General features: G+C 63.7%; 1 protein-coding gene across 2 annotated transcripts in view; it reads right to left on the reverse strand.

Moving 5' to 3' along the window:
• Positions 1-1,926: 1,926 nt before the first annotated feature.
• Pudp (pseudouridine 5'-phosphatase) overlaps positions 1,927-26,986 on the reverse strand; it is a 70,217-nt gene continuing 45,157 nt past the window's right edge. For both annotated transcript variants that reach the window (XM_047536364.1, XM_047536363.1), the window contains exons 3-4: positions 16,533-16,762; positions 1,927-2,610 (exon numbers count right to left, since the gene is read on the reverse strand). In XM_047536364.1, the coding sequence (XP_047392320.1) occupies positions 2,434-2,610; positions 16,533-16,762 (407 nt within the window). In that variant the 3' untranslated portion in view covers positions 1,927-2,433. The remainder of the gene's footprint in view (positions 2,611-16,532; positions 16,763-26,986) is intronic.

Here is a 26,986-nt window from a genome sequence, read left to right on the forward strand (position 1 = left end):
TCGTCCATAGGAGGAAGCCTGGAACCGTGCACGAGAGTGAACCCGGAGGGACCCTGTTGCTCCCGGCCGTCCGTAAATATGACGAGGCTGAAGCCGTGGATCAGGCCCAGCAAGAGACTCTCAGCAACCCAGGTGCTCGGGAGCTCCGTCCACGCCCACGTTCAGCAGGGCCTTACAGGGGCGGCGGGCTCACCGTAGGTGTCACGAGGTGCACACCAGCTTCTTCGGGTTTCGAGACAACACTCAGAGCAAGCCAGGTCTAGCTGGACGCTAACCCAGCTGCCCACGGGCTGCACCCCAAGAATCGCGAGCTGCAGCACCTGGAGAGGGACCCCATCTCAGGTGGGGCTGGCGACCGTCCTTCCTGCTCCTAGCGCGTGCAGCCCTTCTCCGTGGGAAGGGCCCTTGCAGACGGCTCTTCTCTGAGACGCATCCTCGACTCGCCCGGGGCTATTCGGTGGGGAGATCTGTGACGGGGGCAACCGGTAAGCCCTCAGCGGGGCGGGGCGTGTTTCCCAGAAGGAAGGGAGGAGACCGAGGACGCCCACTCTCAGGCGCTGCCGCAGACACCCGAGGACCCACGGCGCCTGAGCGAACAGGAGCTGCGAGCCGGGGCACAGGCCTGGTCTGGTCTCCTCTTCGCGCATCCCAGGCAGGACACGCTGCCGGGGAGCTGAGACTTGGCGGTCGTCGGACTCTGGGGGCCTTCCCGGCACTAGCCCCTCCGAAGACCGCGCTCCGCTCCGCACCTCCGGAAGTCGGGGTTGTCAGCGGAGTGACCCCTGAAGGGCTCGGAGCTCGACTCGGACGAATAAAAAGGGTCTGCGCGCTGGCCAAGCGCCACGTCCTGGGACTTCCCGTCCCTCCGAGGCTCCAGCCTTGGCCAAGGCCACCCCTGAGGCAGGATCTACCAGAGGGAAGCGGACCCAGGGTGACCGGCTGCATTTAAACGGCACCACCCCGAATGCCAGGGACCAGGTGTGGAACCCCTGCAGGAAGGCCGGGTGGTGTATGACTTAGGGCGCGAGTTGTGAGAACCTTAACCGTGCGACTGTGCGGACCGCGGTAAGAATGGGAACACAATGAGTGACAAGTCGTCAAACATCATAACAGGTAAGCCCTGGATCATGATTTTCAGAGCATCTGCACGTGCCTGCGTGCATCTGGTTAAACATTCACGGAACGAAAACCTGGGGCTTGCCTGGTTCCAGCCTCAGTCCTGTCGGCGGGGACGGCGTAAGGATTAGAAGACGCTCTCGGGACGTGCCTGCGTACAGGGACCAGACACCCAATCAGACAAGTGCCCGATATACCCGGGCGTCCTCCTACGGCAGCCAGGGCGCTGCGGCTCTCAGGAGCAGACGAGTATCACTCGACAGGCGGGGGTTGGAAAGGAAAGGGCGGCGCGTGAGTCAGGATCCGGGTCTGTATTCGCGAGGGCGCAGTTTTTAAAGGGGAGGTCGCCACCCCAGGCGCGGACCCCAAGCACCTGCGCGCAGGGTTTTATCACAGTAAGCCGATGGGTGAGGAAGCCAGGAAGGCGTCACCGCTGCGCTGAAGGATCCCAGGGGCGGGCCGGCCCCACCCCAGCTGCAGGAGGGCCGCGTGGACGCGCTCACCGCGGAGCCGGCCAGGCCGGCCATCAGCAGCGTCGCTCCTCAGTAAACGCGCCTCTGCATTTTGTCCGCAAGCTGCAGCGCTGAAAATCAGCTTCGCCGGATGGAGGACGGGGACCTTGGACAGGAGTGTCACCCAAAAGTGGGCACTGCTCCCCTCTTCCATCTCAGCGCTTCAGGGCGTCCCGCCGAGGATTGGCAGCCACGTTCCTCGACAGGGCAGAACGATCTAGAAAAGGGTGCAGGCTGCCCGGGCCCCGGACCCGCGGCGCTCAGGTTTCCCAAGTACCGACTCGGACATCCAACTGTCTCCACCAGAGACGTGGAAGGACACGTCGTGTGTTTATTAAGGGGAGAAATGACTTCCTGAGGTAGAAAACAACCAAGGTGGACAAGGATGCAGACACACGGGCGGGAAACGGGAGGACGGGGAGGATGCGGAGGCCGGGCTCCGGGGAGTCAGCCCGGAGACGTCCAGGAGGAACGCCAGAGGGACTCGTCCCTAAGGCTCGTGATGCAAGGCCTTCCCGCTCGGGCATCAGGGCCTGTTCACCTGGACCCCAAGAGGGAGCAGAAGCAGAGGGGGATGCACACGCACGTGCACACACGCACACGTGAAAGCACACGCACGCACACATGAGAAAGCACAAACACATGAGAAAGCACACACGTGCACACACACGGGAAAGCACAAACACATGAGAAAGCACACACGCCCACGGGAAAGCACGTGCACAGGGAGCTGACGGTTTCCAGCCGCCAACGTGGGGGCGGGGCCGCGTGGCATTGCGCCTGCGGGGGAGACGGAGGCTGCCCCTCACTCGAAGGGCGGGAGGCCGAACAGCTCGGGCCGCAGGTCCTGCAGAGAGTTCAGCACCAGGGTGGCCTTGGTCGTCAGGTCGCGGCTGAGGTTGGCGTCGGGAACCATGACCACCTGCATCCCGGCCGCCAGGGCCGCCTCCACCCCGTTGGGCGCGTCTTCTAAGACCAGGCACTGCGGGCAGAAGAGGAGAGCGTGGGTGCCTGGGGGCCATCCTCCGCTGGGCTCCGCCCCGCCCCGGCCACTGGACAACACGGTGGGCGCGGCTTCCGGCTCACAGGGAGCGAGAGCGTGTGCCAAGGACCCCACAGGGACAGTGCGGGACGGGCTTGTCACCACCTGCTGAGTCTCTAGGGGTTTTCAGGTGGAAACTTCGTTTCATTTGGATCCTAACAACCTGCTGGATGGGTGGCTTGACACACGGGGGTCAGAGGTCAGAGGCCAGAGGGCGTCAGACAAGACGAGAACACCACGTCCTGCTCTGCAGGCGCCACCGCTTCAGAGCGGCTGGGGTCTCGGGTTCTGTTGTGGACAATGGACGGCCGGGCCTGTGAGCGCAAGCTCTGCCCCTGGGTGCACGTGCTGCGCGACGGGTCAACCTCAGGGACACTGAGGCTGGATGGCCGTGTGTCCTCCTGGAGGATGGGACGGCCACTGCTCGCCCTGCCTCGCGCCCTCCTCACGGTGCCCAGTGCTGGCCCTGGGTGTCCGTGGGGGGGCGAGCACAGGCCGCTTCCCTGCCCCTCCTTCCTGCCCTCTCTTCTGTCCTCCACGCCTCTGGCCACCACTGCCCATGCGCCACCTGTGTGAAGCCCGCCCTCACAGCGCGCTAGGCCACAGGCGCAGCCTGCGGGGGCGGAGGTGGGGGCACAGGGCCTTGCTGCCCCGTCTGGGCGGTCCCGGGTGGCCTCAGGTCCGCCTGGCCGCCTGCCTTGGGAGGGCAGGAGGTGCCCAGCGAGGGTCACCAGGTCTGCTGTCCCAGCTGCACTGCCTGGCTCAGCCTCTCCCTGCTGTGTCCGTCCCCAGCCTTGCAGCATCGCGACCTGGCTGGATCCTAATCTGCGGCACCTGGGAGCACCCAGGCGCGGAGGTGTCTGAGGACAGGGCGGGTGGATGCCACCAACCCGGGGACCTGGGGGCGGGTGCCATCTGCTCACAGGACGGGGCAGGGAACGCTTGTGCCCATGCCCGGTGACTCGCTCGGCTCAGGTCGGGAAACGGCCTTTCCCGCCACCTGGCCTGCGGGAGCGGCTTGGAGCTCGGCGGGAAGGGAGGCTGAGGGCGGGCCGCCCAGGGAGCGGGTCTGGCAGCCCTGGAGCCAGGCAGCAAGGCCCCACGCGGCCTCTCCCCGCGAGAGCTCGCAAGGCTGCACTCGAGGTCCCGGGCAGGACCCTGGGCACGCCCACCCGTCAGGAGAGGGACGGACCCCGCCCCTCAGGAGCGCCCAGCTTCCTCGCGGCCAGGAGCTCTGCGGGAGAGAGAACCTGGCACCCGGGAGTGTCAGGCACGGCCAGGGCACGGCCTGGCCCCTGCGGAAGCCACGGCCAGTCTCCCAGTCCTGTGGAAGGACTGCCTGCAAATCTCAGGACGTAGGGTCACAGAAAGAAGCACAAAGCCAAGAGCCCAGCCCACAGCCTCTGGACAGGACGCCAACACAGCAGCTTGGGTCTCACACAGTCAGAAGCAGGAGTGTCTGTCCACCCAGACCAGGCCTCTGCCGCGGCCTCTGGCTGACACACCCGGCCTGGGACCGAGCTGCGCCTGGCTTCACCCTCGGGGACCAGCCTGCTCCTCCTGCGCTCCACCCAGTGGACCTTAAACGCCTTCCGTCCAGGACACGCCCAGTGAATCGGGCCTGTCACCTTGGCATCTGGGGGAAGGAACCTTTCCCCCTCCGCAAAGGGACTGCAGCCACCACCAGGGGACAAGCTGGCCTTCGCCTCCCAGGATCTGGGGAAGAGGCCTCGGAGGGCGGCCTGGGCGGGGGTGGGAGCGCCCATCCACCTGTGCTTCGTTCCACGTGGCCCTGCAGAGGGACGGGCCACCTGCTCCCGGAGGCTCTTCCTCGGGAGACGCCCTCTGGTTCCGCTGCTCGGCTCCCGAGGCAGGACCTGCGCGCCTGGTGGTCACGTGGACCTCCTGGGGCGGCGCCTGGTGAGCGGAGCGCAGGCACCCCCTGGACAGGCCTGGCGCAGCCCGGTGACCTCGGAGTCTCTTCTGCCGCGGGTGCTGCCTCTGGGCAGCGCCTGGCGGCCACGGAGCCCTCTCAAGGTGCCAGGCCCACCGCTGGCGTCCCGCTGAGGCCTGTCAAGGTGCTGGGTGGGGCGGGCGTCCAGGTACAGCCGGCCAGGGCTGCAGGCTGGGGCGGGCGGTGGCCAGGCACCTGTCCTCTGTGTGGCCAGAGCGGCGCCCGGGGAAGATTCGAGGTGAGTGCTGGGTCCAGGCCCTCGGGCCATGAACAGGTTCCAGGTCTGCGGAGGTAAGCGGTGTCCTGCCCCCTCTCCAGGCTCAAGGCCGAGAGACCTGCTTCCCAGCTGCCGGAGGGGGCGGAGCTTGATCGACGGGCAGCTGGAGGGACCTGAGGTGGAGAGAAGGACTTCTCTGGCTGGCAGGGGAGACGCACCTGGGCAAGGAGCACCTGGAGGGCTGGACTTGCCTCTCCAAAGCAGCTGAAGGTCCGCTGTGGCCTCCGGGCCAGGCGCCGTCCCTGAGCGTCACCTGGTCTGCTCACCAGCTCCACCAGAGTGACACAGTTCTGTCCTTTCCTCCTCTACAGGTGAATATCACAGCTGGGCACTCCTGTGATCCCAGCCACTCGGGAGGCTGAGGTAAGAGGATCACGAGTTCGAGGCCAGCCTCAGCCACCCAGCAAGACCCTGGTCTCAAAGTGAACAACAGGAAGTGCCGAGAAGCACCTCGGCTAACAGTGGCCGGGGGTCTTCATCTGTGGGTGTGGTCACGAAGCTCCACAGCCGGGTGGCTTCCATGGCACCGTGGCTCGTCCCCCGTTCCCAGGCTGGGGCGCAGGGCCCAGGCCGGGCTGAGTCCGAGTGGGCTCAGGGCTGCTTCCTGGTTCTCTGGAAGAACTGGCTTATTACAAGGACTTGAATGCGGGACTGTAGAGCGTGGCCATGTGGAGACGCCTGTCCACAACCTTCCCACAGCGATGGGGATGCGATGCCGGGCGGCTGGCCAGCGCCCATGCACGTACGTGGGCTGCTGTTATGAGGACGGCCAGATGCAGCGTGGACGCTGTGGAAGGTTCACTGGGGGCTGTCAGAGTGTCCGCGCAGGGCACGGCGCCAGGCCCTCCCCACTGAGCGTCTGCACCACAGCGAGGGCGTCAACAAGCTGCGAATGGACGGCCTGTGGCCTCCGGGGTCCACCGCCGTGAGGCTCTCAAGAATGCACGTCCCCGGGACGCGCCGGGCTGTGTTCCCAGCCATCGGCAGCTGGGGCCACTTGCTGGGTCCCGCCGTGCCGTGGGGGAAGGAGAAGACGGGGAGGAGAGCGGACGGCCCTGGGCCTCCGGGCTTTCCATCCCAGCCCGCCTGGAGGCAGCTCGTGAGCGCGGCTGAGGGCGTGCAGGGGCCCTGAGTCCATCCCCAGGGCCCGGAGGTGTGTCTGCAGGGGCTGGTTTGGGAGGACGGTCAGAGGTGTTCCCTCAGCCAGGCCAGCGCTGCGGGGACAGTCCCGCCATGGACGCAGCGAGAGCTGAGGTATGGCTCCGGATTCCAGGCAGAGGAGGGCGCCACTGAGCTGCGGACGCAGCTAAGGCCCAGGCGCGGAGAGGCTCCTCCGGATGTGACAGGCACCTGACAGAGCGTCTGAGGGAGGGAGGAGAGAGGCTAATGGGGATCCCGAGGGCATCTCAGCCACTGCTTCTTCCCGGGACACCAAGCGGGTGACTTGTAAAGAAAGAGCATCATGCAGCTCATTCTGGAGGCTGGAAGTCCACCGTGACGGCGCGGGTGCTGGCTCTGGTGGGAGCCCGGCCTCTACCCGGTACGTCCCATTGCGGTGGACAGCGCCCCATGGGAGTGCCCTTGAGAGGCAGAGGCCTGTGGCCAGGCAGGAAGCCAGAGCGGGTGGAGGGGCTGCTTTGCTCTTTCACAACAACACGCTCTCGCAAGAAGATGCGGAGGGTCCTGTGGGATCTATCTGATTCCCGCCTGCAGCACCACCCCACGGACACATCAGCTGCCAGAGGCCCCGCCTCCGACACCACCAAACTGAGGACCAAGCTCCAGCATGTGAGCCTTAGGGGACGAAGTCCAGTTGCATCGTGACCACAGCAGGGCACAGAGAACCAAGCGGCCAGGCCAGGAGAGGGATGGATGGATGGATGGATGGATGAACAGATAGATAGACACATACATACATGGATGGATGGATAGATGATGATATGGGTTGATGGGATGGATGGATGGATGGATGGATAGATATATACATGGATGGATGGATGGATAAATGGATGGATAGATACATACATCGGTGGATGGATGGATGGATGGATAGATAAGATGATGGGATGGGTTGATGGGGTGGATGGATGGATAGATACATACATGGATGGATGGATGGATGGATGGATAGAGACATACATGGATGGATGGATGGATGGATAGATACATACGTGGATGAATGGATGGATGGATAAATGGATGGATGGATACATACATACATGGATGATGCATGGATAGACAGATGATGAGATGGGTTGGTGGAATGGATGGATGGATAAATGGAAGGACAGATACATACATACATACACATGGATAGATGGTAACCCTCACCCCGTCCTAGGGTCCTGTCTACACCTCAGAGATTGTCTGAGAGCCGGGCTCCTCCACTAATGATGGGAAACCCACACGTGGCCCCCGTGCGTCTCTGGCGTGTGAACATCTCCTTCTGTGACATGGGCTGGACCAGGCTCCCTAGACGGCTGTGAGGACGACCTAACGAGAGCCGTCCTTCTCTGGAACCAGCACTGGCGGAGACGCCAGCTCATGTACCCACATGGAGAGCAGAGGAAGCACTCGCAGGTGCTGGGACGAGGCCTGAAGATCGAGGAGGGAGCCCCGGAGAAAGGCGGGGGCAGGAGAGCAGAAAGCGCCTCCGGTTCCTCTCGCTGGCGACTCTCATCCTGCTGGGTAAGTGTGTCTGCCTCTGAATCCGAAGAAGGAGAAAGGTTAATTGCTCAGCAGTCTATTCCGAGCACGCACGGAATTAGAAGGAAGCGAAGCGTCGCCAGCAGAGCAGGTGGGCAGCTGCGTGGCTCCTGGTCTCTGCAGGTGGGAGAGGCACGGCCACTGCCCTAGGGGTGCGTGCTCAACTCTGTTGACCTGGGCAGCGGGGAGCGACGGGGACACTGACGGGCTACACTGACTGTGAAGCAGAGGAAGGCCGCCAGGCTGGTCTGCAAGGAGGCCGTGGAGCTGAGCCGACCGCCGTCCTCGTGCGTTTACTGCGGTGGACACAGGAGCTCCCGTGTCACACACCCGAGCCTGGTACCCACTGCTCCGTGTGAATCCCAGGCCCAGGAACCACAGCACAGTGGTCACCATCCGCTGTGCATGTGAGAAAATGCAAGGGAGCTAGAGGAGAGGTGACGGCTATGAGCCTTCACCTGACCAGGGCAGTGACCCCTGGCGGGGACTGACCGTGAGGTGACCATAGACAGCCGGGGTGTGGCTGGAGGAGGGTCACGGGGCACCTGCCTTTGGGGTTTATATCTGGTCCCTGGTGAGCAGAGCTCTCTCTGCTTCCTGGTGCCACATCCTGAGCTGCTCTCCTCCTCCAGGCCCTTCCGCCATTTTGTTCTGCCTCACCTTGGGCCAGAGCCATGGAGTTGGCCCACCCTGGACTGGACCTCTGACACCATGAGCCCCAAATCAACTCCTCCAGCTCTACAATGTTCTGGTCTGGTCTTTGGTCCTAGCAGTGAAAATCTGACTAAAATAACGTGCATTTCTTAATGGCCACCCCAATCCTATGAACAGTCAACCACGACCACAGGGTGTGTGCTCTGGTGTCCACCTCAAGGACAGGAGAAAGCAGATTGCACCTCTTCCTGGGAAGCACTGGCGCCTCCTTCTCGCGGCGGACGGAAGGTCCTTATGAGACAGAGAAGCTGGATATGGCTGTAAGGTCGGCATGAACTCAAGAGCGAAGCCAGCGCACACGGCCCAAGCACACGGGTTCCGGACAGGCGAGGTCCGCAGCCGCAAAGCGCCCATCAGCAGGGCCACGAGGGCATGCCACACGCCAGGGTGCGGCGTGGGGTATTCTGCTGAGGATGGAGCGGCCTCGGCGCCTGCAGAGGGGCCTTCTGTACCTGTGGCGCAGGAGCAGGAGAGGGGAGCCGACTCCTTGCCCGTCGTGCTCCCAGTCAGCTGCACTGGGTGGGAGATGTGCTTCAGTGGCCGGGTGCACACCCAGGCTACGCTCTGAGAGACTCCCAGAGGTCCCCTGATGGCACTGCATGGTCCAGAAATCCTTCTGGAACTTTCTTTCCATGGAAGGTTGTGTTTGCAGAGTGCACACAGAGACCTTGGGGAGTCTCTGACTCCCTGGCTTCCAGAATCTCCCAGGCCGTCCCCAGAAGGTCCCGATCCCTCAGGTTGTAGGAATGAAGCTCACACCAAGGGCCTGCTTGAGCCACAAATGGTGCCTTTTGACAGAAGGAGGCTTTCTTGGCTCTTGCCAGAGCACCCAGATACAGGAGTAGGAGCTTTAGGTCCGTCAGCCGAAACCCGACTCATCCAGGGAGCAGCCACTAACGTTTAGGTGTTTACAAACAGACCAGTCCTCCCTCCATGTTTTTTTCCTTCCTTTTTAAACAGCACAGGGTCTGTCCTGCCACTCGGAACTCTGAAGAAGGGACCAGCGTGCGAACGACCACTCACCCCGCCAGCTCAGACGGCGGGAGCCGGCAGCCCGTCCTTCTGCAGAACACAGCACCGTGCGGGGCAGCCGTGGCCCGGCCCACGCTCAGGTCAGAGGTGCTGGAAGCGCCCACCCTGCAAGGCCCTCGCCTCTGCTGCCACCTGCACCCTGCCGGACACTCCAGCTCAGGGTCCCAGGCCCATTCCCGGGTCCACACGGTCCCAGGTCATTCCCCGGTCCACACGGCCAGCTCTCCGCCCATGCTCCTGCCTCTGGTGGCTTTCACGCCACGCTGACGTCTGCAGAAGCCTGTGGAGAAGCAGCTGGGCCCGTGTGCCCACAGGCTGGGTGCCCAGCCGTGATGGAGCCCGTCCTGCACAGGCACGGTGACAAGGTGACAGCGTGTGACATTGTGGGCTCCCGGGTTGCAGCGGGAAATCCTACCCTGGGAACTGCTCTGCGGGGACTTCAGGACAAGTGACTGCCTGGGGGAAACGCTGCGGCCCCTTTCTGTAGCTGCTACCTCCCCTCCGAGGCGCCTCGCTTGGCCCGAGCCCTGCAGAGACTCCGCCGAGGAGTCAGGCCCGTGGCCCCCGCTGCTGGCATTGGACGCCCCCACCCCCACGGTGGAGGCCACTCTGAGGCAGGGAGGACAGATCCCTGCGCACACACGCTGGTCCTGTGCCGGCAGGGACCCTGCTTCGGAGCGGCCATGTCGTCACCAAGAGGCCAGCCCAGTATGCCGGTGCAGGTCCCGGTGACGGCTTCTCAGGACGCTGCGGACAGGAAGACCGCAGGCCCTGGGTGAGCCGCAGGGAGGCCAGGCTGGCAGCCCGGGAGACCACGCCCCTGGGAACCCGCCTCCCGCACGCGCCCTAAGACACAGGCGGGCCGCAGAACTTTTCCCCAGAATTTGCTGCGGGGCCAGCTCGCCGCTGGGGGAAGCAGACCAGGAGCGCCTACTGCCAAAAAGGACGCCCGGGTTCACGCGGGAAAATCAGAATTCCAGACAACGGGCATCGCCGGCCGCGAGGCTGGCAGCGCCCCCGGATGCGGGCTCCTCCGAGGACACGGTGACAGGGACAGTGTGCGTTTCTGATGTGGTCACGATGAAAGAAGGCGTCAGCAGTGCGGGGACCTCATTCTTCAGTGAGCCAGGATTTCGCAATGGACACCTAATGTCACCAGGCCAGGCCCGGATGCCGGGGAGCAGAGGCCGTGATCAGTTCTGAGGCCTCAGTGTCCACCCTGCGACGGCCGGAAACCACGGCGGGCTGAATTTTAATGAGACGTCAAAGAAAAATAGCTTGAATTGCCTGAAAGTACTATTTGAATACCTCTCTTCCAGCTCATGATCTGCACCAGGCCAGACTTTGGCTGGACACGTCCCAAGGCCAGGGCTCAAAGAGACTGCACGCGAAGAGCAAGACCAAGACGTGGTCTCTTCCGTCAAGAAAGCGCAACCAGGACTGTGATACTACACACGTGGAGAACAAGTGAGTCTCAAAATATGCTGTTTATACTGCCATGAAATCAGTTTCTTATACTTCTTTTAAAATGAGTACTTTTAAAATGTCAGCTTAACTTTTAACTCAGTAAATAAGAAGATGCCTAATCCACATAAACCAAAGCTCTTCTGTGAACCCTGCAAAATGTTCAAGACTGGAAAGAAACCCTGAGATTCCAAAATGCCGGAAAAGTGCTGTTCTTCCAAGCTGTACACAAGCGAGACGCCCTGACCCCTCGAATGAAGATCATGGCTGAGTAGCAACTTTAAACTTTGCATTTCAAGCAGCATAGTTTCTTTTTCTTCTTAATTACAGCAAGATTTCCTCCCTGCCAGGCGTAGTGGTGCACACTGCAATACCAGCTGTTCAGGAGGCTGAGGCAGGAGGAGCACAAGCCTGAGGCCAGGCTGAGCAACGCAGAGGGCTGGGGCGAGGCCCAGTGGTCGAGAGCTCGCCAGCGAGCAGGACCCCTGAGCCAACCACAGCCCTGCACACTCGAACCTCACATCTGCCTTTAAAACTCTGCACACACGGGTACACCCGGAAGCACACGCACGCTCATGTGTGCACACAAGTGCAAGGGAACTAGGGACGTAGGAAATCAACACGCTCTGCAATCCTGCCTCCGCTCAGAGATGACCCAACAGCACCAGGGCCATTTTTAAAAAGCTGCTTCAGACAACAAGTCCTTTCTGCTGGTACACAGATGGCCTCACTGGACAGCCATCGCCCTGAGATCGGCTCTACCGCCTGGGGAAGCAGAGGCAGGAACGCGGGCTGTCCTCTAGGTCCCAGCCACGCTGCATGGAGGTGGCTGTGCAGCCAGCTCCCGCAGGGACAGGGCATTTCCGCTGGGTCCTGAGAGCGAGGGGACAGGCTTCCTGCAGGCCTGCGCTCCCGCCTGGAGGGGCACACGTGTCCCCTTCTGTGTCTGGGCTCCTCCTGGATGTGAGGTCTGGGGACGGCCATGCCGGCTCAGGGACCTCCCTGCTGCAGGCCTGGGCCTGCCCGACGTCCTTGTGACACACAGATGACAACGGCAGGCTCTGCACCCCAGGGCCTGCCCCCTACGCTACCTGCACTGCCACCCGTCGTCTCTGCACCACCACGTCTACCACCTCACACAACTGTCTTCAGTATCCACCTATCCACAGGAACCCTCCACCTGCCACCTCCATCTTCACATCTGCCCTCCACCCACCTATCACCACCTGCCACCTCCATCTTCTGCATCTGCCCTCCACCCACCTATCACCACCTGCCCACCCTCCATCTTCTCCATCTGCCCTCCACCCACCTATCACCACCTGCCACCTCCATCTTCTCCATCTGCCCTCCACCCACCTATCACCACCTGCCCACCTCCATCTTCTCCATCTGCCCATCCACCTACCTATCACCACCTGCCCACCCTCCATCTTCTCCATCTGCCCATCCACCTACCTATCACCCACTGCCCACCTCCATCTTCTCCATCTGCCCATCCACCTACCTATCACCACCTGCCACCTCCATCTTCTCCATCTGCCCATCCACCTATCACCACCCACCCACCCTCCATCTTCTCCATCTGCCCTCCACCCACCTATCACCACCTGCCACCTCCATCTTCTCCATCTGCCCTCCACCCACCTATCACCACCTGCCCACCTCCATCTTCTCCATCTGCCCATCCACCTACCTATCACCACCTGCCCACCCTCCATCTTCTCCATCTGCCCATCCACCTACCTATCACCCACTGCCCACCTCCATCTTCTCCATCTGCCCATCCACCTACCTATCACCACCTGCCACCTCCATCTTCTCCATCTGCCCATCCACCTATCACCACCTGCCCACCCTCCATCTTCTCCATCTGCCCTCCACCCACCTATCACCACCCTTTCTTCCTCGTTCCTCATACCTGGCGCACACAACCCGTGTTCTCTTGTCAACCGCACCTCAAGCCCCCACCCGCAACCCAGCAGGGCGAAGGGCATGCTTGCTTCCCGACTCTGGGGTTGGGTGAAGCGTGCAAGCCCTTGCGTGCGGGGCACTCAGGAGGACCAGCCCGAAGGCCAGTTCCAGTCACAAAGGAAACGCGCAGGGAGTCCACGCCCAGGGAACATGGATCTTTTCACAAGGACGTAGGCGGGGCTGCTGGGAGTGGACCAGGAACTGGGCCAGGTTCGGGCTTGCTCAGGGGCTGTGAGCGGCAGCAGCAGCAGGAGGGGTCCGGAGGCGGGTCAGTGGGGACAGAGCAACAGGTGGGGCACGGCGAGCCTCGCCCTGCAGAGGCAGCTGCACCTCGCCCCCTCCTGGGGGAGGACACAGCGCAGAGGAGCGCAGAGCGCGGGCGCTGAGCCCCGTGCACTCGCCCACCCCTCGCCCGGCCGCCTCCCTTCTGAGCCGCGCTTCAGCCCTGTCCTGCTGGCTGCGCGGGTCTCCCCCAGGGTCGAGCGCCTGGAGCCCCCAGCCACGCCCGCCCTCACTGCTGAGCCGGCTCCTGCTGCCAGGCGCCTCTGGGTGGCTCAGCTCCACGGCCGCACAGGGGCCGCTCCCCTGGCAGGTCCTCCCAGAGCCCGAGTGGCCCCGTGTCTGACTTGGTCCACGTCCTTCCTCGGCCGCCTTCCTGCAGAGACCTGAGCCGGGCCAGGCCCCGAGATGGCCTTGCACCCCGGCACCCAGGCGTCCCTCCCCAGGGCTGTGCTCTGGAAACTGTGGACAGCACTTGGAGGATTCCCCGGGACACCGAGGTGGGAGCGTGTCGGGTGAGCGTGACTCCGCGGGCTGTGTCTGAGCCCCTGCGAGCCGCCCTGCCTGCGAACACGTCCACACCCGTGCAGGCCCAAAATGAAGAGGCCAGCGCCCCCTGTCCCATCTCAGAGGGCGGCCTCACCGATTCGGCTCGGGCCGCACAGAGATGCTCAGTGCACACTGGGTCCTGCCTGAGGCCCCCAGGTGCGGGGCTGGGGCACAGCAGCAGAGTGCGCTCGCACAGAGGGCGGCCTCGCAGCTGCTGCGTCACACGTAGGACTGTAAGAGCGTGAGAGGGCAGGTAAGGGGCATGGAGCGCCATCTCCACACAGACACGTGCACCGGCATGGAGACAGCATGGAGAACGCGCCACCTGTCCAGGCAGGCGGAAACCCCGTGTCTGACGCGCCTGGGCTCCGGTGTTCAGGATCTGGGAATATCTGCACATACACCCTGAGACTCCGAGGCGGCGGGACCCAAGGGCGCACCTGAAGTTTGCTTTGTGCACGACCTGGGTATGTGGGCTGGTGAGCCTGGGCCCTGGCTGTGCCCCTTGCGGGAGGCCAGGCGTGGGGCTTCAGCCTCAGGTGCCACCTGGGCGCTCCAGAGGTCTCAGCGTGTGGATCTGGGGATCCTGCCACTCAACCCGTGTCGGCGACATGCAGGCGGGGCCCAAGTCACAGCAGGCTGTCTGCAGACACGGCCCGCACCCTGTCCAGGTCAAGCACATCTGGTATCGCACTTGTTTTGCTTGTTTAACTGAATGAAAGTCTCACGTGCGGAGTTTCCTGAAGACAGAACAACAGCAAAGCCAAGTCCGTGACTGCGATCCTGAGACCCAGAACCGTCTGGGAGACAACACGGGTGGGAGACCCCAGAGTGGAGTGTGGCTGTGCTGGGCTTTCCCAGCCCGTTTCCGGGGTGAAGGGCACGTGGGACAGCCACAGGAGGCACCCGGGAAGGACGCCCACACTGGAAATCTACCACACAGACATGTCTCTGTGGCCCGGACCTCGGCTGTCGGAGGGGACACACGCAGCCCGGGAGAGGCGCACCTGCTGCAGGACCGGGGCTGCCTCAGGCCGGCAGGTCACCAGGACCCCAGGCAGCAGGGCTGAAGCCCCAGCTCCACCCCAGGGCCACTGAGATCAGAGGGGTCAGCGCAGAGCTGGGCACAGCAGGAGCCCCCAGGCCGGCTCCGCAGCCTGACAGGGGCTTCCGTGGACTTCTGCCGGAGGCGTCCCGGCCCCGGCTCACGGAAGCACCAGAGAACGCGGTGCCTTGGGACGCCCAGGGCTGTCTTCAGGCCTGGACCCACGGCCTTTATCTCTATGCCGTGCTCAGCAGCGAACGCAGGCCTCCCACGTGCTGGGCAAGCGCTCGGCCACTCAGCCACCGCCCAGCCCCAGGCTGTTCAAAGCGTGACTGGAAAGAAGACACTCCCAGAGAGAACGCAGCTCTCCCGGAGGCTCCGCCGGCCACGCGAGTACAGAGGCCATCACCAGTCCCCTGCTGCCCCTTGGCTCTGGGTATTTCTTCCACACCCAACAGGCCTGATTCCGTGGCTCCCTGTGTTCTGAATTCTGACTCCCCTGGGGAAGCCACAGGACAAGAAAAGGACCGGTGTTACCCACCAGTCCTGCAGCCCTACCCGGGGACAACCCCCAACACCCTGGGAGCCTCAGGACCAGGATCCTGTGAGACTCTCCTCGGACACCTGCAGGTGAACGGCACAGGGAGGCCCAGGCTGCGGGCTGTCCAGGAGCCGGTCACCACAGGCTCTGTAGACACCTCCACCTGCAGGGCACAGGGAGGCCCAGGCTGCGGGCTGTCCAGGAGCCCGTCACCACAGGCTCTGTAGACACCTCCACCTGCAGGGCACAGGGAGGCCCAGGCTGCGGGCTGTCCAGGAGCCGGTCACCACAGGCTCTGTAGACACCTCCACCTGCAGGGCACAGGGAGGCCCAGGCTGCGGGCTGTCCAGGAGCCCGTCACCACAGGCTCTGTAGACACCTCCACCTGCAGGGCACAGGGAGGCCCAGGCTGCGGGCTGTCCAGGAGCTGGTCACCACAGGCTCTGTAGACACCTCCACCTGCAGGGCACAGGGAGGCCCAGGCTGCGGGCTGTGAGCACACAAGACACCGGGTGGCCTCACAGCTGCAGCAGAGACCTGCTCATGGCCAACACAGGTGCCAACAGGGAGGCAGGAGCCGGGAGCTGGTTGCTCTCCATACGGGAAGGGCTGCTTTTCCTGTGGGCAGGAGCCACCTCGCCCTGCAGAACAGAGCCATGTGCAGCCCCGCCTGTGGACAGGGACCGCCAGCCACCCCAGCTTCTGCACCTGCAGCCAGGCCTGCCCACCGCCTCCACTGCCCACAGAATGTGGACTCAGCCCTGAGGACCCTACCCTGAATGACCTGCTGGACCCGTGGGAAGGACCTTGGAGTGGCCACAGCAGGAAGTCACAGGCCACGCAGCCCTGGAGGCCGTGCTGGGGAGGAGTCACAGCCCTGTCACCAGCTGTCTGTCACCAGCTGTCTGTCCCTGGGGAAACAGTCTCAGGCCAAAACTTATGACGGAAACACCTGGTGCGGAGCTAAGCCCCTGGCCCTGCGGCGTGTGGTTTGCGAGCAGCTGGGGTCAGGGAGTCCTGCCTGGCGCCCCTGCAGGACCGGGAGTGGCTCTGACTTGCTGGGGTGGCCCTGGTTGGAGTGGGGATACCGTAGCCCCAAGTCACCCAGCCTTCCTCTGCAGTGTCCCCTCAGTCGCGGGCTGTCCAGCCTGGGCCTCTGAGAGCCGCTCTGCCACCAGCAGAGGCTGGCCCAGGGTCACTGGGGACTGGGCGCAGGGTCACTGGGGACCGGGCGCAGCTCTGGCCCCGCCGTGCCTACGCTCTGTCCAGGAGAGGCGCCCGCTCGGGTTCAGCGGGTGCCGTGTGGCCCTGCGGGGCAGCCACTTACCTGCTGCACGGGCGGCGCCGGAGAGAACCTGCGGGCACAGGCGAGGAAGATGTCGGGGCTGGGCTTGCCGCTCCGCACCTCAGGGTCGTCCCCCAGCACCACGTGGTCAAACCGCGCGAAGAAGCCCTTGTGCCTCCTTGTCTTCATTTCGAAGGACGCGGTCCCCGAGCTGGTGGCCAGGGCGAAGGGGATGCCATGCTTCTGCAGGTGGCGGATCAGCTCCTCAGCCCCTGGGAGAAGGAGCGGGGCCTCGTGAGCGGACCGGCCTCCTCCAGAGTGCGCTCCGGGGGGGCTGCGGGCCACCGGGGTGAGGGCGGGTCCCCAGGCTCCGCAGTGGGGAGGAGGCCCTGCAGGGGGCGGGGCCTGGGACGGTGGTGGGCGGGGCTGGGGGCGGGGCCTGGGGCGGCGGTGGGCGTGGCTGGGGGCGGGGGGCGGGGTCCTGGCCACGAAGGAGAGGGGTCGCCAGCTTCTGCTCCTTCTCTGCCTCCTCTGGGCCTCCTCAACCTCCTGCTCCACCCAGTGACAGGCGCCGGGGCCAGGGACCCAGACCTCTGCATCTGCGAGGCCAGGTCACTCTGTTTTCCTTAAAAGCTGGCTTATCTCGGGTGTTGGGACACAGCGGTGGGATGTGGCCCAGTAGGCGGCACCAGGCTCTATTGACCTCTCTGATCTGGGGGGACTGTGCAAGAGGGGCCACCAGCTCGGACACATCCCTACTCAGAGGTGAGGAAACAGAAATCAGAGGAGCGGCTGCGGCATCCCGGGGAGCAGAGGACGGTTTTCCTGGAAAGGAGCGTGGCTGGTCGTGGATCCGCTGGTGCCTAAGGCCCAGGACGGCTGGACGGCGAGCTGAGGGAGGCGGGAGACGGCCTGCGGTGGCAGGGCGCGCGGGAAGGCGTGTCTCTGACCTCATCAGTGGCTGGGCAGGGACCGCGCTTTGGGTTAAACTGAGAATGACATACATGTGACATCGTGCATCACACAACTCGGGGACTCCCCACTGCTGGGGACACGGAAAGTGCCCACAGCGCCAGCAGAGGCGGGAAAGGTCAGGCTGAAGGTTAGCTGCAGTGCCCAGCCAGCAGGCACCAGGGAAGAAATAAGCCTGCTCCCTTAACAACTCAGGAGCAGTGCCAGACACGGGCACCCACGCAGCCACTGAAGGAGCGCCAACCACAGGACATGGGGACACAGGGGTCCGAGGGGCCAAGGAAGACAGGTTGACCCTCGAGAGGTTCTCAGATCACAGGTGCACCTCCCACCGGCACTGAGACCCAGAGCACCAGGAAGGGACCCCAGGCCCACGGAGCCACAAGGGCTGACCTGCAGGTGTTTCAGACAATTGGTGTCACTGAACGTGGCACCAGGCAGTCCCTCCAGCCTGTCAGCAGCGACCCAGAGACAGCCACGCTGCAAATCATCCTGCCAGGGGACAGATCTGCAAGAGGTGACCATCGGTTCCCAGTCGAGGGGGAAAGGCAGGCGCGGGAGGTGCCCTCCATGCGGGGCACAGAGTTGAACCAGGCAAATCAAGAGACCCTGCACCCGCCGGAGGTGAAAGGCAGCGCCCAAGACCAGCCCACAAACCAGTCTCCCAAAAACCGAGGACCGCGACTGGGCCCAGAGGAAGACAGGGATCAAGAGAAGCAGCCCCAGGACGAGCCAGAGGATGGGCTCAGCAGAACCCGACCTGGAAGCCTCTGGAAGGTCCCAGGGCGCCAGCAGAGACGGGAACCCAAGGTGGAAACCTAGGACCTGCTGCTACAGAACCGGACTCAGACGCAGACACACAAATGGAAACAATGACAAGTACAGATGCCGCGGCTCCTCCTGGGAAGAGCTGCACTCGTGACAGGCCAGGGGACCGCAGAATGATGAATGGCCATTATCAGAGGGGACACGGGGGACACTGCACGGTGATCACACGCAGTTCATCACAGCAGAGAGCTCTTGATGTCCACGCGCCACACGGCACGGCTTCACATCTTCACGGTATGTAAAGCAAGTCACTGAAAAGGGATGGGGACACAGGCAAGCATGGACGGAAGTCTCTCTTTCCTGTCCTGATGATTGACAGGAAGTCAGCAAGGACAGAGCAGACCCCAGGGACCTGGCCTCATGTGCCTTCCTGGAAGACGACCTGAGCAGCAGACCCCGCGCTACTGCCGGGCTGCACGGAGCGTTCAAGAAGACAGGAGGTCCTGGCACCCAGAGTACCATCCTCCAAGTCTTAATCGTCGAAACCACGGGAAATCTGTCCCCTGACGGAGACAGAGGGAAATTGATGTCGATCATAGGAAGCCGTTTGGAAAAGCACGAACGTGGATGTGAACCAACACACTTCCGGTTAAGACGGACGCCAGCAGGGAACGCAGAGGACGGTCTGCAGAGGCCAGAACCATCAGACCGCGCTGGATCGCGGGCACAGTGGCAGCCGAGAACCAGCAGCGCCCAGCACCGAGGAGGAGAGCCGGCCGGCGGCCCAGCTCCTCAGGTGGAGGAACGGGACCCAGGGCATCAGCTCCTTAAGGGAAGGGAGGCCATTATCCCAAAGGAAACAGCGGGAAGGCAGGAAGGAGGAGGAAACAGTGAACGAGAAAAGGGAAAACGAGCGGAACCGAGAGCCGGTTCTTCGAAAAGATCAAGTTAAATGGTGGGCACAGCCAGACTGGCCGAGAGAAAAGGAGGAGGATCCCAAGTCTCCAGGGTCAGCGGAGTCACCGAGAGGATGACAGTGGCATCAGGAGCCACTTAACGCCAGCGGCCCGGAGCACCCCTAGCTGGCCGGCGACAGACTCCAAGCCACTGAGAAGACAGGGGGGCAAGGCCGGGTCTGCGGAGGGGCGTCCCCACCCAGGACCCCACGGCCTCATCCGCGGATCTGCCAGCGGCCACGGGGAGACGTGCGGCCCCCCATCAGGAAGCTGCGGTCGCCCCTGCCCCGCACACGCAGGCCCCGCCCCCGGGAAGAGGGCCCCAGGACAACGGTGCACACACAGGAGCCTCCAGGGAGCCGCGTCCCGCCCTGAAGACACCAGAGGCCACGCGCAGAGCTGGCCGCCAACCCCTGCGGACCAGCCTCCTGCCTGACCCAACGTGTGAGCGGATTTCCCAGACAGACCTCGGCGGGGCCGGGTGATGTGACAGAATGGCATCCCAAGGGTCGGGCAATAATGTTCTTCCTTCTGGATACACAGCGGTGACAGCTGAGGACCAGAACCACCCCGCTGAGAAGGAGATGCACCAGTTACTACTTTATACAGCCTTAACCAAGTTCCCGAGGCAAAGGGCGCGCGCTTGTCCTGAAATACACTATAAAAACAAAACAATTGTTAAAGTTCTTCGGTGCTACGAATTCTTAAAATGTAACTGTGACTTAGTTTGTTTCAGCTTACGCCAGTCACGTTGTTCTCTCTGTGACTATTTTGCAAGGAACCTAACGTGGTGGCAGCATAGTGATGATAGCGCCGTTTGTTTGCTGTGACAGTTCTGCCTCCTCAGGTGCTGAGTCTGAACCCTAGAGAGGCACACGCCCAGGCCAGCGTGCGAAGCAGGTTTTATTTACAGGTGACAATACAGTCTTCTCCCGGAGGGGACAAGGGGCAGTGGTTGAAGTCCTAGGGTCCCAGGAAGTGAGTCGCCTTTGTTCTGTTCTTTGTCCCCTTATCTCTGCTTCCTGCCTCCGTGACTGGGCCCAGGAGTTGCTGGTGACAGAGAGAAACGGTGAGCAGCAGGTGGCGGGCAGGGCCGTGGAGGATCCAGGCAGCAGGGTCCAGGGGGCATTCCTTAGCAACGCCCTGCCTGCAGCACTGTGGGAGGGGTAGTTGGGCAGGTCACCCTGGGGACCAAGAGGGCACTGGGGACACCACAGTCCAATCTCCCCGGGGCCGCCTCCAACTTCCCAGACCCTGGTGGCTGGCACGGCCTCCATGTCCTCCATTTGATTCCCTAGTCTACACTACCTGCCTGTCCCCAGTTGTGGCTTCAGTAACAGCCACAAAAGCAGATCCCACTGCAGGGCAGCCCGTCCCCTTGCAGGGCAGCCTCCCGGGTGGGGCTCCAGGTTCCTGCTTCCTTTCGGCGGTGTGGGGGGAACTGGCCAGGCCACCTTCCACAGCCATTCCATTTAGCACGGCCGCCGAGCCTTCGAGCGTGGCGGGCAGTGTGAAGGCCCGGACAGAGGTCGGAGGGCGGTTGGAGGGCTTGGGACAGCGGATTCCCTCCTCCGGCCTCGCTTGTGCCAAGGGTCCAGCGGCGCTGGCGGGCTTCCCCTGGAGCTGCCGAGGGGCGTGCGCCAGAGGACACGGCCGGCCCCTCCAGCACGCAGGGAGGCCTGTCCACGCCAGCCGCGCCCTCAGGAGCCAGGAGCCTGCCTGGTGTCTGCAGAAGCCCCGGGACGGGGACCCAGCATTCCCTGGGCCGCCCCCTCGGAAGGCAGGGCTGCAGAGATGTACCTGAGCTCAGTCCCAGGGAGGAGCTGGCCGGCGGCCGTGCAGAGGAGCCCTGCAGCCCCCAGGCTGGCGAGCAGCGGGCTGAGGGCGGCCGCTTCCAGGTCCTCCCAGGGCAGGGCACGGGAAGAGCCGACCGCCATCCTAGACCAGGAGGGGAGAGCGGGCTGCTGCAGTCACAGGGCCCCGGGGAAGGAAGGGAAGGCGCGGAAGGCCGAGCCGTCAGCAGGTTACCGTGTGCTCCGGGGACCCGGGAGTGACCTGTCCAGGCAAACCCTGCTGGCTCGGGCGCCTGCTGCAGTGCCCTGCCCTGGGCCCCGGCCCCGCAGCGAGGAAGGGGAGGAGCACAGGCCGCGGGAGCCACACGCGGGAGCCTGGGAGCATTGGCACGGCGTCCACACCATGGGGGAGCTCAGGGTGACGGCTCGCGGCCAGAGACGTGGAGGGGAGCCACTGTGGAGGGACCATGTGGACGGTGGGCCAAAGCCACCCAGCCACCCAGCCACCCAGCCACCGGACGCCCACAGTGCTGTGCAGGGACCTGACCCAACGGTGTCTCTGCCGACTGCACCCCTCTGCTGCCCCAGAGCACCCCACCCAAGCTGCTAGCACACCTCTGCCAGCAGCTTGGGGACGGGGACCAACGCCACGCACACCTGGGGACAGGGGACCAACCCCACGCACACCTGGGGACGAGGACCAACGCCACGCACACCTGGGGACGGGGACCAACGCCACGCACACCTGGGGACGGGGACCAACGCCACGCACACCTGGGGACGGGGACCAACGCCACGCACACCTGGGGACGGGGACCAACGCCACGCACACCTGGGGACGGGGACCAACGCCACGCACACCTGGGGACGGGGACCAACGCCACGCACACCTGGGGACGGGGACCAACGCCACGCACACCTGGGGACGGGGACCAACGCCACGCACACCTGGGGACGGGGACCAACGCCACGCACACCTGGGGACGGGGACCAACGCCACGCACACCTGGGGACAGGGGACCAACCCCACGCGCACCTGGGGACGGGGACCAACGCCACGCACACCTGGGGACAGGGGACCAACCCCACGCACACCTGGGGACAGGGGACCAACCCCACGCACACCTGGGGACGGGGACCAACGCCACGCACACCTGGGGACAGGGGACCAACGCCACGCACACCTGGGGACAGGGGACCAACGCCACCCACACCTGGGGACGGGGACCAACGCCACGCACACCTGGGGACGGGGACCAACGCCACGCACACCTGGGGACAGGGGACCAACGCCACGCACACCTGGGGACAGGGGACCAACCCCACGCACACCTGGGGACAGGGGACCAACCCCACGCACACATGGGGACGGGGACCAACGCCACGCACACCTGGGGACAGGGGACCAACGCCACACACACCGGGGGACGGGGACCAACGCCACCCACACCTGGGGACGGGGACCAACGCCACGCACACCTGGGGACAGGGGACCAACCCCACGCACACCTGGGGACAGGGGACCAACCCCACGCACACCTGGGGACAGGGGACCAACCCCACGCACACCTGGGGACGGGGACCAACGCCACGCACACCTGGGGACAGGGGACCAACGCCACACACACCTGGGGACGGGGACCAACGCCACCCACACCTGGGGACGGGGACCAACGCCACGCACACCTGGGGACGGGGACCAACGCCACGCACACCTGGGGACGGGGACCAACCCCACGCACACCTGGGGACGGGGACCAACGCCACGCACACCTGGGTACGGGGACCAACGCCACGCACACCTGGGGACGGGGACCAACCCCACGCGCACCTGGGGACGGGGACCAACGCCACGCGCACCTGGGGACGGGGACCAACGCCACGCACACCTGGGTACGGGGACCAACGCCACGCACACCTGGGGACGGGGACCAACCCCACGCGCACCTGGGGACGGGGACCAACGCCACGCACACCTGGGGACAGGGGACCAACCCCACGCACACCTGGGGACAGGGGACCAACCCCACGCACACCTGGGGACGGGGACCAACGCCACGCACGCCTGGGGACGGGGACCAACGCCACGCACACCTGGGGACGGGGACCAACGCCACGCACGCCTGGGGACGGGGACCAACGCCACGCACGCCTGGGGACGGGGACCAACGCCACGCACGCCACAGAGGTCACAGGACCAAGAGGGGTTGCATGGTGACCGTGAGACACCCGCCAGCCCTCAACCTGGCACTTGTCCACACGACCTCATCTGGAGACGGCGTCTCTACAGACGCAGGTAAGTGAAGGAGCCTCCTGGTCAGGTGGCCCTGAGGCCACGGCCGTGTCCTCACAAGAGACAGAAGAGGAGACACGGACACAGAGGAGGAGCCACGTGGAGACGGAGGCAGAGGCTGGAGGGCTGGGGCCACCAGCCCAGGGCCACCCGGAGCCCAGGAGCTGGAGAGGCAGGAAGGAGCCTCCCGGAGCCTGTGCAGGGCTCAGCCCTGACTCAGAAGTGGGCTCCGCAGGCTGGGAGTCGGGGAGCGCATGTCCTGACAGAAGTCCCCGTTTCGGCGGCCTCAGGAAAGGGGTGCACAGGTGCCCTGCTACTGAACGTGAAGGAGCCCAGCACGCGCTGCTCCAGCGTGAAAGTCACGCAGGCAGGAGAGGAACCTGCTGGAAGCATTGACAACCCAGGGGAAAAGCTGGTCACAGGAATAGTCATCGTGACGATCAGGGCTCACAGGGACGTGGACATCGCGGGGTCCCTAGAACAAGAACAGAAAGCTACAGAGGAGGCACCCTCAGAACCAGAAAGAGCTCTTGAAGCTCAACGTGGAGAAACGCTCCGCTGTGGTCTGGATCTGCAGTGTCCCCCAAAGGCCTGGGCACTGAGGGCTGGGCCCCAGTTTGGCACAGGAGGAAGGGGAAGGGACCCTCAGGGGGTGGGGCCTGGGGCAGCTCTTTGTGTTTCCAAGGGGACTCTGGGACCCCCGTCTCTTCTTCGCCCTCCACTTTCTGGGTCACCCTGAGGGGAAGGCTTCGCTTCCCCATGGACCCTGCATGACACGCTTCACTGGCCATGGCCTGGACCCTGGACCGGGAGCCAACAGAGACTCCTCCTAAGCTGATCATGGCAACACCGGCTCTTGGGAACACGGGCAGAGGAGAGGTGGAGCAGGAAGTGTCCGTGACAGGGGTCCACCCAGGTGAGTCGGGCGGCGTTCCTTCTCGGAGGCCCGTGAGTCACCCTGGACGTCCAAACAAGAGACAATGCTGAAAACAACCTGCGCAGGGCCTGGCCGCTCCCTGGCTCCCGGGAGGCAGAGTCACTTCCCTGCTCCCAAGCCCGCTGTGGACGCCCCTCCACTGCCCTCCAGACCCTGCCCGCTGGACGCTCTGGACCCGTGGGTTCCTGCTTCTGCCAAGGCCCCGACAGGTCCCTCTGCCCGCTGTGCCCTGGGAACGAGCCCCGGGCTCACATCCCTGGAAGCTGCCGCCCTCCCCACCAGGCCCAAGAGGACAGTCCCACCTGGGAGGCCTCAGAGGCTCACGGGAACCTGGCAACATGGCTGCACCGCGCAGGAGGCGGCTGAGCATCATCAACCTTGTTCAGGGACGAGGAAGGGTCTCCATCCGCAGGAGTCCAGGCTCAGGCATACCTGGCGGGTTGCTGTGCTCCCTCCTATGAACCCAGGTGTGCTGTGCTCCCTCCTCACTATGAGCCCAGGTGTGCTGTGCTCCCTCCATATGAACCCAGGTGTGCTGTGCTCCCTCCATATGAACCCAGGTGTGCTGTGCTCCCTCCATATGAACCCAGGTGTGCTGTGCTCCCTCCTCACTATGAACCCAGGTGTGCTGTGCTCCCTCCTCACTATGAACCCAGGTGTGCTGTGCTCCCTCCTCACTATGAACCCAGGTGTGCTGTGCTCCCTCCTCACTATGAGCCCAGGTGTGCTGTGCTCCCTCCTCACTATGAACCCAGGTGTGCTGTGCTCCCTCCTCACTATGAACCCAGGTGTGCTGTGCTCCCTCCTCACTATGAACCCAGGTGTGCTGTGCTCCCTCCTCACTATGAACCCAGGTGTGCTGTGCTCCCTCCATATGAACCCAGGTGTGCTGTGCTCCCTCCATATGAACCCAGGTGTGCTGTGCTCCCTCCTCACTATGAACCCAGGTGTGCTGTGCTCCCTCCTCACTATGAACCCAGGTGTGCTGTGCTCCCTCCATATGAACCCAGCTGTGCTGTGCTCCCTCCTCACTATGAGCCCAGGTGTGCTGTGCTCCCTCCTCACTATGAACCCAGGTGTGCTGTGCTCCCTCCATATGAACCCAGGTGTGCTGTGCTCCCTCCATATGAACCCAGGTGTGCTGTGCTCCCTCCTCACTATGAACCCAGGTGTGCTGTGCTCCCTCCTCACTATGAACCCAGGTGTGCTGTGCTCCCTCCATATGAACCCAGCTGTGCTGTGCTCCCTCCTCACTATGAGCCCAGGTGTGCTGTGCTCCCTCCTCACTATGAACCCAGGTGTGCTGTGCTCCCTCCATATGAACCCAGGTGTGCTGTGCTCCCTCCTCACTATGAACCCAGCTGTGCTGTGCTCCCTCCTCACTATGAACCCAGGTGTGCTGTGCTCCCTCCTCACTATGAACCCAGGTGTGCTGTGCTCCCTCCTCACTATGAACCCAGCTGTGCTGTGCTCCCTCCTCACTATGAACCCAGGTGTGCTGTGCTCCCTCCATATGAACCCAGGTGTGCTGTGCTCCCTCCTCACTATGAACCCAGGTGTGCTGTGCTCCCTCCATATGAACCCAGCTGTGCTGTGCTCCCTCCTCACTATGAACCCAGGTGTGCTGTGCTCCCTCCATATGAACCCAGCTGTGCTGTGCTCCCTCCTCACTATGAGCCCAGGTGTGCTGTGCTCCCTCCTCACTATGAACCCAGGTGTGCTGTGCTCCCTCCATATGAACCCAGGTGTGCTGTGCTCCCTCCTCACTATGAACCCAGCTGTGCTGTGCTCCCTCCTCACTATGAACCCAGGTGTGCTGTGCTCCCTCCTCACTATGAACCCAGGTGTGCTGTGCTCCCTCCATATGAACCCAGCTGTGCTGTGCTCCCTCCTCACTATGAGCCCAGGTGTGCTGTGCTCCCTCCATATGAACCCAGGTGTGCTGTGCTCCCTCCTCACTATGAACCCAGGTGTGCTGTGCTCCCTCCTATGAACCCAGCTGTGCTGTGCTCCCTCCATATGAACCCAGGTGTGCTGTGTGCTCCCTCCTCACTATGAGCCCAGCTGTGCTGTGTGCTCCCTCCTCACTGTGAACCCAGGTGTGCTGTGTGCTCCCTCCTCACTGTGAACCCAGCTGTGCTGTGCTCCCTCCTCACTGTGAACCCAGCTGTGCTGTGCTCCCTCCTCACTGTGAACCCAGCTGTGCTGTGCTCCCTCCTCACTGTGAACCCAGGTGTGCTGTGCTCCCTCCTATGAACCCAGCTGTGCTGTGCTCCCTCCTCACTGTGAACCCAGCTGTGCTGTGTGCTCCTCCACGTGAGCCCAGCCGTGCTGTGTGCCCCTCCATGTGAGCCCAGCTGTGCTGTGTGCTCCTCCATGTGAGCCCAGCTGTGCTGTGTGCTCCTCCATGTGAGCCCAGCTGTGCTGTGTGCTCCTCCATGTGAGCCCAGCTGTGCTGTGTGCCCCTCCATGTGAGCCCAGATGTGCTGTGCTCCCTCCTCACTATGAACCCAGGTGTGCTGTGCTCCCTCCTCACTGTGAACCCAGCTGTGCTGTGCTCCCTCCATATGAGCCCAGGTGTGCTGTGCTCCCTCCTCACTGTGAGCCCAGCCGTGCTGTGTGCCCCTCCATGTGAGCCCAGCTGTGCTGTGTGCTCCTCCATGTGAGCCCAGCTGTGCTGTGTGCTCCTCCATGTGAGCCCAGCTGTGCTGTGTGCCCCTCCATGTGAGCCCAGATGTGCTGTGTGCCCCTCCACGTGAGCCCAGCTGTGCTGTGTG

The sequence above is a fragment of the Sciurus carolinensis genome, chromosome X (assembly GCF_902686445.1).
Source record: "Sciurus carolinensis chromosome X, mSciCar1.2, whole genome shotgun sequence".
In the NCBI taxonomy this organism is placed as follows: domain Eukaryota; kingdom Metazoa; phylum Chordata; class Mammalia; order Rodentia; family Sciuridae; genus Sciurus; species Sciurus carolinensis.